This window comes from Nesoenas mayeri, assembly GCF_963082525.1.
Source record: "Nesoenas mayeri genome assembly, chromosome: Z".
NCBI classification, from domain to species: Eukaryota; Metazoa; Chordata; class Aves; order Columbiformes; family Columbidae; genus Nesoenas; species Nesoenas mayeri.
In genome coordinates, this window is record NC_137542.1 from 20316040 (window position 1) to 20332593 (window position 16554).

General features: G+C 39.2%; 1 protein-coding gene across 1 annotated transcript in view; it reads left to right on the top strand.

The window, feature by feature from the left end:
• PTPRD (protein tyrosine phosphatase receptor type D) overlaps positions 1–16554 on the top strand; it is a gene marked incomplete at its 5' end in the record, with an annotated part of 277673 nt that overhangs the window by 145754 nt on the left and 115365 nt on the right. Inside the window, 3 exons of the mRNA XM_080361919.1 lie at positions 1–522; positions 12777–12910; positions 13932–14076. The exon at positions 1–522 is cut by the window's left edge and continues 60 nt beyond it. Of these exons, the coding sequence (XP_080218045.1) occupies positions 1–522; positions 12777–12910; positions 13932–14076 (801 nt within the window). The remainder of the gene's footprint in view (positions 523–12776; positions 12911–13931; positions 14077–16554) is intronic.

Consider the following 16554-nt stretch of genomic DNA (forward strand, 5'->3'; position numbering starts at 1 on the left):
TGACTTGGGATTCTGGAAACCCTGAGCCAGTTTCTTACTACATAATCCAACACAAACCTAAAAACTCTGAGGAGCCATATAAAGAAATTGATGGTGTGGCCACAACACGCTATAGTGTGGCTGGCCTAAGCCCATATTCAGAATATGAATTTCGGGTAGTTGCTGTAAATAACATTGGGCGAGGACCACCCAGTGAGCCTGTGTCAACAAGGACTTCAGAGCAAGCACCTTCAAGTGCACCACGCAATGTGCAGGCCCGTATGTTGAGCTCTACCACCATTTTGGTACAGTGGGAAGAACCCGAGGAACCCAATGGACAAATACAAGGTTACAGAGTTTATTACACCATGGAACCTACTCAACATGTCAACAGTTGGATGAAGCACAATGTGGCTGACAGCCACATTACCACTATTGGAAACCTGGTACCTCAAAAAACATACTCTGTGAAGGTTCTTGCTTTTACTTCTGTTGGGGACGGACCACTTTCTAGTGACATTCAAGTCATCACCCAAACAGGAGGTAAGCTAGCAATGTAAATACTTGCAGAAATTTTGCGGAGAGAGAATTTGAGCTTAAAATGTTGAAAACTACTTCCTTTCAAGGATAACCAGTTTATTCAGAGAGCTTTTTTAGATAACCTTTTTCTCAATTCCACAGTGCCAATTATCATTGAAGAATTGAAAATATCCCCTCAGATTTTCATTTCTTTGTTATGAATCTCAGTAAATTTACTGCGGTCTTGGTGATACCTCCAGCCTGGAGGCAGGCAAATGATATGACTGCTATTTAGAAGTGCTCTGTGCACCAAAAGTGTTTGTCAAGTAGTTCTTCACAACTTTCTTTGGGAAGTTACCTGTGTTGGTGAGTTTTGTTTAGGTGTCTTGTGGTTTTCTTATGCTACATTACTCTAGTGAATCTTGCATTTGGAAATTTAAAATGTATCTATACGGCATGTATATGCAAATAGTTGCTAAGATTCTGAAAACATATGAAAACATAGTGGTAGTCAATGGTGAGGAGTCTAGTTGGAGGCCAGTATCTAGTGGAGTGCCTCAGGGGTCAGTACTGGGGCCAGTATTATTCAATATATTCATTAACGATTTAGACGAGGGAATAGAGTGTACTATCAGCAAGTTTGCTGATGACACTAAGCTGGGAGGAGTGGCTGACACGCCAGAAGGCTGTGCTGCCATCCAGCGGGACCTGGACAGGCTGGAGAGTTGGGCGAGGAATAACCTAATGAAATTTAACAAGGGAAAGTGTAGAGTCCTGCATCTGGGCTGGAACAACCCCAGGTTCCAGTATAGGTTGGGAAATTACATATTAGAGAGCAGTGTAAGGGAAAGGGACCTGGGGGTCCTGGTAGACAACAGGATGACCATGAGCCAGCACTGTGCCCTTGTGGCCAGGAAGGCCAATGGCATCCTGGGGTGTATTACAAGGGGGGTGGTTAGTAGATGGAGAGAGGTTCTCCTTCCCCTCTACTCCGCCCTGGTGAGACCACATCTGGAATATTGTGTCCAGTTCTGGGCCCCTCAGTTCAAGAAGGACAGGAAACTGCTGGAGAGGGTCCAGCGTAGGGCAACAAAGATGATTAAGGGAGTGGAGCACCTCCCTTATGAAGAAAGGCTGAGGGACCTGGGTCTCTTTAGTTTGGAGGAGACCGAGGGGTGACCTTATTAATGTTTATAAATATATAAAGGGTGAGTGCCATGAGGATGGAGCCAGGCTCTTCTCGGTGGCAAACAATGATAGGACAAGGGGTAATGGGATCAAGCTGGAACACAAGAGGTTCCACTTAAATTTGAGAAGGAACTTCTTCTCAGTGAGGGTGACAGAGCACTGGAACAGGCTGCCCAGGGGAGTTGTGGAGTCTCCTTCTCTGGAGACATTCAAAACCCGCCTGGACATGTTCCTGTGTGACCTCACCTAGATGTTCCTGCTCCAGCAGGGGAATTGGACTAGATGATCTTTTGAGGTCCCTTCCAATCCCAAACATACTGTGATACTGTGATACTGTGATAAAAGCATTATAGTAACAACAAAACTTTGTGTAGGTTCAAGTAAACAGTTCTGTACACTTTGAATTTACAAATCGAGTCCAGCCTGCCCCAGAAAGTGCATACTGCAAGGTCACTGTATTCTTGTTTTACATTTGCAGTTAGGTTATTTGGTTTCTGTACAGGAGTTTTAGGTCCATGAGTTAGTTTTATTAGTGAAGGACAAGCAAGCATAGTGCAAAACATTGCAGAGAAATTTTATTAAATCAAAAGTGAGAAGCTCTGGTGGAGCTACACTGCAGAAAGTGTTTTATTGTAACAATAAGAAATAAAAGCTCCCTCTGTCTAGCAGTTTAGAGAAGACTGTATCAAGTATTACTATAGGTCAGTGATTGCCTAGAAATATTATATAATACTACTTGAATTTTTTAGTACTGGAAAGTTTCTTGTTGGAGAATCTGGGATCCCTCAAATTCTTAAAAAAACATATCTCCAACATGTGACTGAAGATAGTTATGTTTGATCCACTTTTTACTTCTTCATTTTACCAATATTCATTTAATAAAGAAGAGAAGTTTAGATATTGTCCTGGAACCTTTCTAAGTATTGTGTTACACAAAGGTCTAGGTGATGCCTTTTTGCAGCATCTCAGCTGAGAATTTACTAACTTAACTTTTTTAGACCTTATAGTGGTACATTAAAATGTGTCTGTATGCACATGCAAATGTGAATATGTACCCCGTAGTTTAATTTTGGCAATTGCAGCCTTTTCCAGGGACTTGTTTTTATACTGACATCTGACTTCTTTTTGAATACAGAGCAAAAAGCTTTTTGAAGAAGGTTTAGTGAACTCTTCATCTGTGTTTTCACTTAGAACCATAAACCTTTTAGATTAGCAAAAGTTTGTCAGTAGCTTCCCCAAGGATGGATGAAACAGTTGAAATAATGAGCACTGAGGCTCAAATGGACAGCCCAAGTTATAGTACTTGCTGAAGTCACTTCAGAAAAGCTCTATTTATTAAAACCTTTTAGAACTTGCCACTAAGCATGCCCGTCTGTTTCCAACTACTGTTGTAACCTGAAGAAATTATGGCAACATTTACAGTCCAAAAGGGATTCTTAATACACATTTTCAATTTTGTAACAGAGTTGATTTGACGTTGTTTATTGGTGACTATGTTAAAAATAAAAAAGAAAACCAAAAATGTGGCATACAGGGGACATTTTTAAGCACTGATACTTGTCCTTGAAATATAAACATTTAAAGTCATAAAAGAGAAAAATAGCTAAGAAAGTCTAGTGCAGTTCCCCAGGTCAGGGTATGTTTAAAAACAAATATTTTCCCATCTTTCTATCCGGAAGTTTCTTTTCAGTAAACATTGCAGAATATAATGCAGTTCTTGCCCTTCTCTTCCAGATTTGCTGTAATCTAGACCTGAATATGATTGTTTCGATTTAAGTCCCTCTCAAGCTGAAACTCATCCAAATAAATATAGTGAATTATAAAGTGCCATTTAAAAACAGTAGAAATTGATTTGATGGAAACATATTTAGAAGAGCAAAAATGGAAGGGGATTGTGATTACTTTTTTTTTTCTTTTTTTTTGGGGGGGGTGTTTTGTTTTGGTTTCCTTTTTGAAACAAATAAGCCTATCGTTGTTGTAAATATGTAGCTTAACCATTATGATTTATACAACAAAATCTGATTGACAGCTGTGAGTTGCAGGCTCTGTTAGCTTGGTTTCCTTCAAAGCTTTCTTCCCGTATGTGTATTCTGATATTTGGACAGAGATTATAAAATATGAAAAATTTGTTTTTAAAAAGCCTGTTTATAAGCCTCTTTACAAGCCTCTTTGCTTTCTTAATACAGCAGAATTGTTCTTTTGAAATGGCTGCATGAGTAGTTTCTCGCTTTGCAGATCAGCCAAAACTCTGCTGAAAAATTAGGTTTCTAATTCAAATATTTAGGAGGAACATATAGTTTGAGGGAAAGAGAAGGAAGCATTTTTCAGACAACTAAACATTAAAAAAAAAAGGTTTATTTTCAGTTTTGTGTTTCAGTATTCTGCTTAAGTATTTTAATGAAAAGCCATGTCCTATTGCCCAGTTGCTTTTACCAGTATTTACTTTACTGTAAAGACACCATTTTTAGAAATTAAGTTTTATCAGAAAACAGGCATAGAGCTGAGTTTTTTCAATAAAGGAGGGTAAATTTTAAAAGCTACACCGAAGAAAGACCTTATTCTGAATTTTGGATCAAAGGATTTGATTCTGCTGAGGATAGAGTCAGGACCAATGCATTATTTAGGTGAATTCACTTACAGTAAATTTTAGAAAAAAATAAGTATTGGTATAAGCTTTAGTGTCATACTTTGTGTCCTTTACTTCACTAGAAAACAAAATCTCTTTTGGTTTGTCCCCATGTAGGTGCCCAGGACGTACTTCTTATGTATCGTCTCATATAACTTTCTTAACTTAAACCAGTCAGAAGCACACATACTCTCTGAGCAACATACTTAAACTTGTGTGTGCCAGGAAAATTCTTGAGCTTTAAACTGAATGTCTGGGTTTCGTTTTGGTTTGGTTTTGTTTTTAATGTGCAAAGACAGGATAGCTGCTGAGAATTCAGAGAATCCTGTTTTCATTCTCAGCTTGGGTAGAAAGATGGAAGAGGGAGAAATACACAAGGTCTATTGGGTAGCAGATTATTGGAGAAAGATAAAAAATATTCTGGGAGATGTATGTGTGCTTGTAAATATAAATATATTTATAAATATAAAACACATTGTTAATTTTAAACCAAGGAATGTCAGTGCTTGAAGACTAAGGATTATTAAAATTATTAAAGGGTAATCTTTTGAACATATGGATAAGGACAGTAATGAGAAGGTCAGGTATCTAACTTTCAGGGCACATAGATGGAGCCTTAGCTTAAGTGAAATGAGTTAATGATTCTGGAGTTCTTATTACAAAAGAAGATTAGAAATTCAGAGGAAGGGAGTCTTTAGCAAGGGAAAACAGTTCTGTGTTATATCAAGCTGGCTACTCAGGCAGACATCGCAAATGTTTTCCTGAACACATCAATGGGAAGCCTGTTGTCTCTGAACTGCCACAGTAGTAGTCTCCCAGTGAATCTTTTCACAGTAATGGACTTCCCCAAGGGAAGGGCTGAGAGCATGCAGCTGAAAACTCAACCATGTTGCAAGGGAACAGGTGGAAGGAGAATAATTTGGAGCTGAGGTGGAGTGCAGAATGGTTTTTAAGTGACAAAATTCTCCTTAAAGGAACATTTCTGGTCATGTAGGAAAGAATATTTCAGCTTTTGAATAAAACCTCTGGTCTCAAAGCATACTTAAATTATGTTAAGTGTGCCAGTCTCTGTGTTTACTTCATGTAGATATTAACATGATGACACCAATATTTAGGATCTTACCCTCATGTAATGACTTTTTTGGCTTTTAATCTCCCGCTCTTTTCTTCTGATTAGAACACAAATTTAGGATATTGATATGGATATTTTTTTCCTACTCTGATTTTTTTTTAGTCCAGAATTTTGATTTTTGCAAATACATGGATGAGTGCTGGAAATGCACACATTACTTTTGTTACCGAAATTAACTATGGAAGAATGCATCTTCTGATGATTTAAAGACAACTGTACTGCTACACTGTAGAAATAGAGTATAAGCAGAATTACTCTGGAGAATTCATCTCTTCACTATGTTCTCTACTCATTCAGACAGCTCTATAGAGAATCTGTCTTTAAGACTGACCAACATGTTTACATTATTCTGTGGGCTTCGTCAGTGTCAGTTGCGCATATTATTTTGAGAAAGTGATTTAAAGATTTCTGGCTCTTTTTTACAAAATGTGCTACACTTTTTGGATATTTAAAGTGTATGATAGTTTATTATTTTGAGTACTGTGGTTCTGCATTTGATACTGCAGAACTGCAAGCCTCAGCTATGTTCAGACTCATTTGAAGAGGTTATTTCTGTTTTAGGAGAAAGATAGAGGAAGAACAGGATGCACATATAGTTAGTAGAGTGTGTGGAAGACAACATCCTGACACAGCTGCTCAGGAGTCAACTAAGGAAGTTGCTCACTGGACCTGGTGTTTGCAAAAAGAGAACTTGGACATGGTGTGACGGTTGGGAGCCATCTTGGGCATAGCGATCATGAAATGACTTGAGTTTTCTCCTTCTGGAGAAGTGAGGATGGGGTTCAGCAGAACTTCTACCTTAGAATTCCAGAGGGCAGACTTTGGCCTGTTTAGAAGGCTAATTGACAGAGTCCTTTGGGAGGCATCTCTGAGGGGCAAAAGAGTCGAGGGACACTGGACATTCTTCAAGTAGGAAATCTTAGAGGTGCAGGAGCAGGCTGTCTCTGTGTGCCAAAAGAGGAACCAGTGGCGAAGAAGACTAGCTGAACAGAGAGCTTTGGCTAGAACTCAGGAAAAAAAAAAAAAAAAGAAACTTTATGACCTTTAGAAGAAGGGTCAGGCTACTCAGGAGGACTACCAGGATGTTGCAAAGTTAGGTAAGGAGAAAATTAGAAGGGCTAAAGCTCAGCTACAGCTGATCTTGCTGCTGCTGTGAAAGGCAACAGAAATCGTTTCTATAAATACATGAGCAACAACAGGAGGCCTATGGAGAATCTTCGTCTTTTGGTGGATGCAGAAGAAAACAGTGACAGAGGATAAGGAAAGAGCTGAAGTACTTACTGCCTTCTTTGCCTCAGTCTTTAACAGTAAGACCAGTTGTGCTCCGGGTACCCAGACCCCTAAGCTGGAAGGCAAAGATAGGGAGCAGAATGAAGCCCCAATAATCCTAGGAGAAATGGTTAACAATCGACTTTACTACTTAGACATGCACAAGTCTATGGGGTTAGGTGCTGAGGGAGCTGCTGGAGATGCTCACCAAGCCACTTTCCATTATTTATCAGCAGTCCTGGCTAACTAGGGAGGTCCCAGTTTACTGGAAGTGGGCAAACATGACTCCCATCTACAAGAAGGGCCAGAAGGAGGATCTAGGTAATTATAGGCCGGTCAGTCTGACCTCAGTCCCAGGGAAGATTATGGAACAGATCATCTCGAGTGCCATCACATAGCAAATACAGGACAAGCAGGTAATGGATTCCAGTCAGCATGAGTTTATGAAGGGTCGGTCCTGGTTGACCAACTTGATCTCGTTCTGTGACAAGGTGACCCACTTGGTAGATGAGGGAGAGACTCTGGATGTATACTTTGGCTTTAGTAAAGCCTTTGACACTGTTTCCCACAACATTCTCCTGGAAAAACTGGCAGCTCTTGGTATGGATGGGCATACTCTTCACTGGGTAAAAAACTGGCTGGATAGCCGTGCCCAAAAGGTTGTGGTGAATAGAGTGATGGCCACTTGGTGTCCAATTCTTTTTGTTATCTCTAGCAGAAGAGAGGATCGAGTGCAACCTCAGTAAGTTTGCAGACAACACCAAATTGAGTGGCAGTGTTGCTCTACTGGAGGGTAGGAAGGGCCATACAGAAGGATCTGGACCAGCTGGATCATTGGGCTGAGGCCAATAATGTGAGTTTCAACAAGGCCAAGTGCTGGCTCCTGCACTTGGGTCACAACAACCCCAGGCAGCGCTACAGGCTTGGGGAAGAGTGGCTGGAAAGCTGCCTGTCAGAAAAGGAGCAGGGGGTGTTGATTGACAGCCAGCTGAATATGAGCCAGCAGTGTGCCCAGATGGCCAAAAAGGCCAACAGCATCCTGGCTTGTATCAGGAATAGTGTGGCCAGCAGGACTAGAGAAGTGATTTTGCCACTGTACTCAGCACTGGTGAGGCCCCACCTCGAATCCTGTGTTCAGTTTTGGGCCGTCACTACAGGGGAGACATTGAGATACTGGAGAGTGTTCAGAGAAGGGCAACAATGCTGGTGAGAGACCTGGAGCACAAGTCCTGTGAGGAGCAGCTGAGGGAATTAGGGCTGTTTAACCTGGAGAAAAGGAGGCTTAGGGGAGCCCTTATTGCTGTCTACAACTACCTGAAACAAGGTACGTGTTGGTCTCTTCTCCCAAGTAGCAAGTGATAGGACAAGAAGAAATGGCCTCATTTTGTGCCAGGGGAGGTTTAGATTGCATATGAGGGAAAAATTCTTCACAGAAAGGGTTGTCAGGCATTGGAACAGGCTGCCCAGGGAAGTGGTGAAGTCACATTACACATTTGATTTAGTAATTATATTGCATGAGAATTTAGTATTTCAAAAAGTACAAGTATTGTTTTGCAGAAAGAAACTCTGGAGCCCATTAACTCTTCTATTGTGAGAGCTTTGCTGTAAACCTTCATATTTCTTCCAGAGCAAGCAGAAGCATGAATGCTTGGTCCCTTTCAGTTCCCAAATGACTGTAAGTTCTCTCCATCAGTCTACTGTCCTCTGAAAAACAGATTCACAATTAAACTGGTTGAGTTCTGCTTTAGGTATGGATTTTACCCTAACAATGTAATGGGGCCCTTTCTAGCCTAGAGACTCTTCTCTGCTTCCAGCATCACTGGCAAACCCAGCACAACCCGAGAGTTTTTCTGGTTACCTCAGTCATCTAGGGAGCTGTGTAGAGAACTAAAATGCTTTTCAGATTTGCGATCCCATTTTATGATTCTCTCTGGCACTTCAGTCAGGGATGGACATAGAACCACGTATGCAGGACAAGGTCCAGCAATCTGTACTTGTGGAGGACTAGGCAAGCAAAAGTGTAGAACTTGATATGAAGTTTTGAAAAGACTAATTTTGAACTTTGTTCTTTGTTCTGTTACTGCAAGTTACGTCATGTTTACAAGCAAGAAATAAGGAGTTTACTTGGTGCATAGGGAAGTTATGAGTTTTAATGTATGTTTGTAGACCACATTGACCTCAAAGCAGTAAAGGCAGAAAAGAAAATTGAGAGAATGATCAGGCAAAAAAACCTCCTTCAGTGAGCTGACTATATACAGCACTAATACAGAAGGTTAAATTTGATCTGTGAAATTAAAAACACTTCAGCAAGAGTATAAAGTCCACTTACATAGACTTTCCAGTTTCCCTATGGTTTTTCCATCTCTGAAGGATACCAGTACCTTCTGTCACTGTCTTCGGCTTGGCTTAGTTCTCATGTACCACTGAAGATTTTTTTGAACAGATGTTGTTTGTTCTAGGTGTAAATCCTAAATAGTTTAAAAGGTATTGTTCCCCTTTATTTTCTGGTATTTTTCCTTTGGCTTAAAGCATTGGATTCCCTACCAAAGTTTATCAGCAATGCAATTTGTTTAATTTCTGTTAATTCGTTGTTGGTTTTGGTTTTGTTTTCTTTCTCTCCATCTTCTCTATCTGTTTGGAGGGATATAGATTTCCCTTTTGCCGCGTTCTTCTGTCAGTGTTTTCAGAGTCACCTAACTGTGGTAGAAAAATGTGAGGGGAAACTAGATTTTGCAGCAAGATATTATTTTGACAAACAACTTTATGAAAAGTCCCATTAACCATCAACTTGTTTTATAAAATGCTAGAGAATTGCAAACTTAGGCCATAAAGGTGGGGTTTTTTTAAGGGAATTCTCAGAGGATGAGTGTCTTAAAACATGCAGAGAGACAGGAAATACCCTTTGTTCTCTATCTGCTACCATATTTATCATAATGGATTATACCAGCTTTCACATGGGTCACTTGACTAGTCATTTACTATTACTTTCTGCTGTGTTATACAATTCATGTATCCATATGTTAAGCACAGATCACAGCATCAGAGGACAATTCAGGCTGGCAGGATGATCTTCTGGGGAGGTCCAGCCCCAGCTTTCGCTTGGAGCAGTCTCAGCTGGAGGTCTGACCAGGCTGCTCAGGACTTCTCCCAACTGAGGCGTAAAACCCCCAAGGCTGGATACAGTCCAGCCTCCCTGGGCCTTATCCCTACTGCTAAGCTGTCCTCGTGGGCAAAAGGCCTCTGCTTACCTGAAGCCTGAGTTTGTGCTGCTGCCTCTCATCCTCCCTTCTGCACCACTGTGAAGAGCCCAGCTTTGTCTCCTCCATCCCTCCTCTCAGTGCCAGGGATGCTATTGGGTGCTTTCAGAGCAGTCCCTCTTCCCATTCCTGCAACCTCTCTTCACAGGGCAAGGATCTCAGCCCAGAGCCATCTTGCTGAAGCCCGTAACCAGATGGAGTACCCAGATGTGGTCTGACAGGCACTGTGCAGAGAGGACAGTCCTTGGTTATCGGTGCTGTCTCCTGCTCACACCACCCCAAGCACAGCTGGCTCTTGTTGCTCCCTGGGAAAATGTCTGTCCCTGGCTCAGACTGCTGTCTGCTGGATTCCAGGGCTGTCCCACACACTGGTGCCTGACTCCATCAGCCCTGGCCTGCATCCCTTCAGGGCTCTGCCTTCCTCAGACAGGACTTGCTGAACTTCAAGGGGAACCATCAGCCTGTTCCTCCCCCAGCTCTGGCTCCCTCTTAACAGCAACCTGGTCCTCAAGTGTGTCAACTGGTCCCCCACAGCTTGATGCCATCTGCAAACATGGAACCTGTGTCCTCCATCATCTCCTCCAGGCCACTGATAGAGATGTCAAACAGAAGATGGATAGCATGGCACAAATAACATTAACTGCTGTTTGACCTTCATTGACCAGGCAAAGGTGATTTTGCAACTCCAAACCTGCTGCTCAGTTACTTTGCTGAAATATTTTTTCCCTGTCCTTTGATACACATTAAAGCAAATCTTATTTGCTGCAGCTTGGTTTTACCAGTTTTTATCTTTTTGTCAAGTGAAGCAAACAAAATGCCTACAGCCAGGTACCCACCTCAGTTTCATGAGGTACATTTGGAACTACCTGTAGAAAAACAAACACTTCCAAATAGCTGCCTAGACTCCAGATTTTATTGTTAAGTTCTGGCAAGCCTGCAGTGGGCCTCCAGATCTACTTCAAGCCATGTTCAAAAGGAGACAAATCTGCAGCTATTGACTGGTTATTGATCAGGAGTGTTTTTAAGCAGCTAGACTAAAATTTTGTAACGTTTGCCTAGTAAATGCATTTATACAACTATGCTATAGATTTACTGAGTTGAAGTTTGATCTAGCGGTATTTCAGAATCTGCTTGAAAGTTAGGAATTACTCAGTTATGCCACCCTGTTCCTTTTCACTTCAAATCTGTTCAGTTTTAAAAGGATAAAATTAGAACCATTTCTGTCAAAAATACATTGTTGGTATTTCCTGTAATTGCTGCCTCTGCTTTTGTGAATTTTCCCTTTTGCACTTTGCCGTACCTAGGAAGTGGTCTTTTTATAACAGACATATTTTTGAAAAATAGCTGATTACTCCTATCCTTTTTAGCTCCTGTAAAGAGACTTGGTCTTCTGTTCACCCTCACACCCTCAGAAATATGCAACATCCTTCTACACCTTTCCTTTTCTGTTTTGTACCATTTTGGGGAAAAATACAAAAAAATGTTAATGGTATGGACTTGCAGCATCCACACAGGAGACTGAATATGTAGCTCATGCTGATAGGCTATCTGTCTGTTTAAAGGTTAGATAGCAAACCTACCCCAGTATACACAAATGCAGTGTTATCCTCAGAGTGACATTCTGTAGAAGTCTGAGGAAGATAAAAATTATAATCACAAATTATTTTTACTATTTGTTCCATGGTGGTTTTAAGTCTTACTGTAAAAAAAGAAATATAGTTGTAATGTTGTAATAAAATTCTACTCTGAAAAATGATTGTGAAACGATCAGTATTGTCACATCCTACTTGTCACACCTGTTTTCAGTATGTGCAGAGAAATGCATCTCATATTTTTTTCTTAAAAAAGAAAAGGATGCCACATTTTATTCTTGAAAAGTTAGAAATGCTGTGAAAGACGTTCATGCCTTATCAACAACACTATTAACTAAAAGTAGTGGTTTAGAACTTGGTTGCTGAAATGACTGTATACATTCCAATGACAGGGTTATATTTTGCTGTCTTTCCCAGTCAACCTTATTATTTGCTGTAGATTTAGAGAAGTAAATGAGGGTAACATTTAGTCTGGATAATTTCTGTGACCATTACACAGGACAGAACAACAGAAAATGTTCTTGACTATTGGAATCAAAGTTGCATTTTTAGTTCTTGCAATTAGAAAGTGTTGTTACTAGAAATTCAGCTATTTTCATAAAAATACCAGTCATTAAAAAGGTAAAAGTATGTTACTTAATGAGAACATTACTGGAGATCTCTTCAGTAGGTTATAACTTCTTCACGTTACAAAAGCATTAAATATTTAGGTGTCTTCTTAAAGAGCAGGATGTGTTTAGTATCTTAGTTATTTATGAGCTTAGCAAACCATTTTCAGATTTGGAAATGCGTGTAATGGTTTTAACACTTTCTTCCTGACTATTCCAGGCAGTCTTATGTAATGCTAGCATTTCTCCATAGACACACTTAAATACATGTATTTTATTTGCTGTTTCACACATACATTATTAGATTGCTGACATTCATCTCTAGGCTTCTGTAAAATTGTAATTCAGTTGTACGTGTATTATTTACACTGCAAAGCATTTATTTGAAATTCTTGATAATTCATAATGTGTGAATTAAATATATTATTTTTTCCAAGCTCAAATTAATTTATTTCAAAGTAGAGTCAATAATTTTTTTTTTACTTCAGTAAGTTCAATGAAAGTAACATTGTGTGAAATGTTCAGATAGTAGTTCAAAAGGTTTGAAAGATAAGTGTTGAACTAGCCAAATAAATGATTGGCAACACTGTTCAACTTTTTCTTTAGTGCCTGGTCAGCCATTGAACTTCAAAGCAGAACCTGAGTCTGAAACGAGCATATTACTTTCCTGGACACCTCCACGCTCTGATACTATTTCCAGCTATGAACTGGTTTACAAAGATGGGGAGCACGGGGAGGAGGTGAGTGAAAAGACTATATGTCTTTTAAATAGTCTTTAATGAGTCAGACGTAAAATGCTGCAATAGTTTAGAATAGTTGGATAAGTAACTTTCTTTAGTACGAATGCCTGGATGTTTAACAGCTCGTTAAAGACAGCAGTCAGTCTATCGTTAGGCTGAGAGTGTGTAAACAGCAGGAAAAGGTGTCAATGGTTACCAGCCAGTGGAACTTTGCCGTTGTTCACAAGGCATCCTCAGAAGCTACATGCAGTTTCAAGCCTGTTCCTCTACAAAGGCTTGGAAGTAGAAGTGTTTTGGGGCATGTTATGGACTCTTAAGATTTTTTGCACTTCTACTTGTACTTTGAAGTCTATTTTCAGCCTTAGAGAATTTTTGTTTCTCTTTGCCGTCCCGTAGGAGAGTGTTCAAGCTTCTCTAATCTTTCAATAATATTTGAGAAGAAAATGTTGGGTTTTTTTTCTAAAGTCAAAAACCTGCTATGAACTTTGCCTGTACTATTATTCCTTAAAGGATTTACAGTTTGAGGCCCTCTGTGATGTTAGTACTGTAGACTTTAGAATACACCGTTCTTCTGATAAGGGAGCCGTATGATATTGCAGGGTGTCCCAGACAAAAAAAGGAAGTTGACAGTCTCAGAAGGCAGTAGGAGAGTGTCAGCCTCATTGATTTTTCCTGCATTATTGACTGATTGCTGGTGCTTCAGCTGAGCTTATGTTTATGGCAGCTTCACACATACGCTGTGAATGCATAAACTTTAGAGGAAGTAACAGTCAAAAAATATTTCTGTCTCAGAGTATCACCCATTAAGCTGTAGGCTTTAAAAATATTGTTTATTAATGGGTGTTTGTCAAAAGTAATGTATTTATTTTTTGTTTTGGTTTGATTCTCATTTATTTTATTGAATTTTATTATTTTCTCAATGGGGTTATCATAAGAGAATATAAGGATTTCTTCTATAGGCAACATGTGGAATTAAGTCTCTGAATATTAATCAAGACATCCTCTTATTACGTATCTTTAGCAACGGGTTTCCACTGAACCTACTACATCTTATCGCCTGCAAGGCTTGAGGCCAAACAGCTTGTACTTATTCCGTCTAGCTGCACGTTCTCCGCAAGGCCTGGGTGCTTCGACAGCAGAAATCTCAGCCAGAACCATGCAGTCAAGTAGGTGTCTTTCCTTGCTAACTTTATCCCCTTGTCTTGTATTTCTTGAAGAGATTAATCTCAGTAGCTGAAAGGCAGCGACAGCGAAAAAGGCAAAACAATAAAAATATAGCATTCCTGGTGCTTAATACAGCAAAAGAATGCCTAAAATGTGCATTTTTTTAGGTGTGCTAATGTATGAGTGACTTTTACATAATTTTAGAAAAAAACTCTGTAAACCAGTGTCTGAGGAGACAATATTATGCTGTCATAATATTTTATGTTATGTTATGTTATAATATGATAAAATGTTTTATCATGCAATAGATTTACAATAATAACAGTCTTCCACCCATGAAATTCCACCTGCCCGGTCTGCAGATTTCCTGTAATACTAGGTTGCTCCTGCAGCATCTCCCTGAAGTACAACTAATTTGTGGAGTGAGTCAGGTTGAGTATTTCAGACTGTACCAAATATTTCCTCATACCCCTTCTTCTGTAGTAGCTAATTTTTCTCATTTTGATTTAGTTTTTTTTAGTCTAGGCTCCTTATGATGTCCGGTCATTTTCTACATGGCTAGAAAAATAATTTCCTCAGTTGATGCTTATGGAAACAATGTCATGAAACTTATCACATTTGTCTGCAAAGGAGATGCAAACGTTTGTTAGGGATTTTTATGTACAATTTAAAATATTTAAATTGAGTCTTAGTTAAAAAATCAGATAATCAAGGATGATGTCCAGAAGTGCAACTCTTGCCCAATAAGTTATGCTTTCCTGACTGTTTGCATTCAACTGTGTTATTTTAGAACTTACTACAATTCTGTTAGTATTTGTTTTAAATTAAGTGACCTTTTCTTAAAGTAATATTATTCAAAACAGAAAACGGAGATTCTTAATTGACATGAGGCTTTTTAATTTGCCGTCATGAGAGATAACGATTGCACCAGCATTCTTTGTTAGTATTACATATTAATAGTAATTAGTGTGACTGGAGATACTATGCTGTAGACCTTTAATCAAAGCTATATGTGCTTCTGAAGCATTTCTAAGGCATTTGGAATAAGCATAAAATAAGATTATGTAACAAAAGGCTAATTTTAGAGATAGTTGCAGGCACCTTTTGATTTTAATAATCCAGAATCAATAATTTGATGAAGAAAGAGTTATTAATTTATTCTGGGAGCCATTTCATCTATTTAGAATGCTCATTCTCTTATACTGGGTGAGGATTGCTTAAACTTTGCGAATCAAATAAACATCTGGGGGCCAAAGGTGCATTTTCCATATATAAGCACATTGCCATTTTTCCCATCTTGAATATAAGAATATACAATGGGTTTTCAGCCTTATGTCTTCAGATAGTAGGAAAATCCATTTGATTCCAGTGAGCAGACCCTGTTTTTTTTTCTGGAAAGATTGCAAAATCTTTTCTGCAAAAATAGTGTATTTAAAGAAAAAAGTATATGCATTAATAAAATCGGTTACACAAGTAGATTATCCTTAGTTACATAAATGCAGTGTTTTGCATTTTCAGAGTATAATGGATTAAAAATTAATAAACTTCTATAAGTTTATTAGCAGTATTCTCCAGAATATGCTATTGCCTTTAATCTTGGTTTCAGAGAAAGATGCTACAGGGATTTTTTTCTTAACGTATAAGATCCTTAATAGACATTTTACTTGTATTTTACTTCCTGCACAAGTTGATGGTAGAAGGGGAGGCAGCATGTTTTGAGTACTTGATTACCGAATTAGCCTAAGAAAAAATACCCAAATGTGATAATTCTCATCTGCCCTTCCCATCCACCTCCTCTAGTTAGTTGAGATGCTGGTAGATTCCCTCCTGTTTTCCCTTCAGAAAAGCAGTGTACCATACTGAGTAGAAAGCCATTGATCCCTGTAGAAGAGCTGTAGGGAACCAAAAGATACATGTGTAAATGCAATAGGTCACAGCAGGGTCCCAGGCCTTCTCTGTTGCTTTAATTTTGTTTGATGTGCCTAGTATAAGTACCAGAAATCCATTTGTTTCTTTTTTCCTTTAAGAAATGGGGAGAAAATAGAATGGGGAGGGAGAAAAAAAAAAAGTGCCGTAAAGATCTTGCACCAAGAATTTCTGTTTACCTTACAAGAGAGAAGGCAGAAATAGGAAAGGAGTCCACATCCACAACTTCTGCCAGTGAATTTGCGCTATGGCTCCTTTTTCAGTGCTCTGAATGATCTCTGTTAGTAAACATAGACTTTGCTAAGTCAAAGTGCATTTAAGCACATAAATGCATACCTAATTTTCAGTACTGCATTTGCCTCACTGAAAGCAACGGAATGGCATGCATGCTTAAATGCTCTAGAGCCTGGAAAAGGTAAATATGCTAACAGACTCCTTCGAGTACAGATCAGTAAAGGTGAACACTTTTGCTCTGGAAGATCAGTGCTGTTGACAAGAGACGAAACAAAGTCAGAATATCTCACCATTCTGATGTCCTGAGCTTATGAACTCTG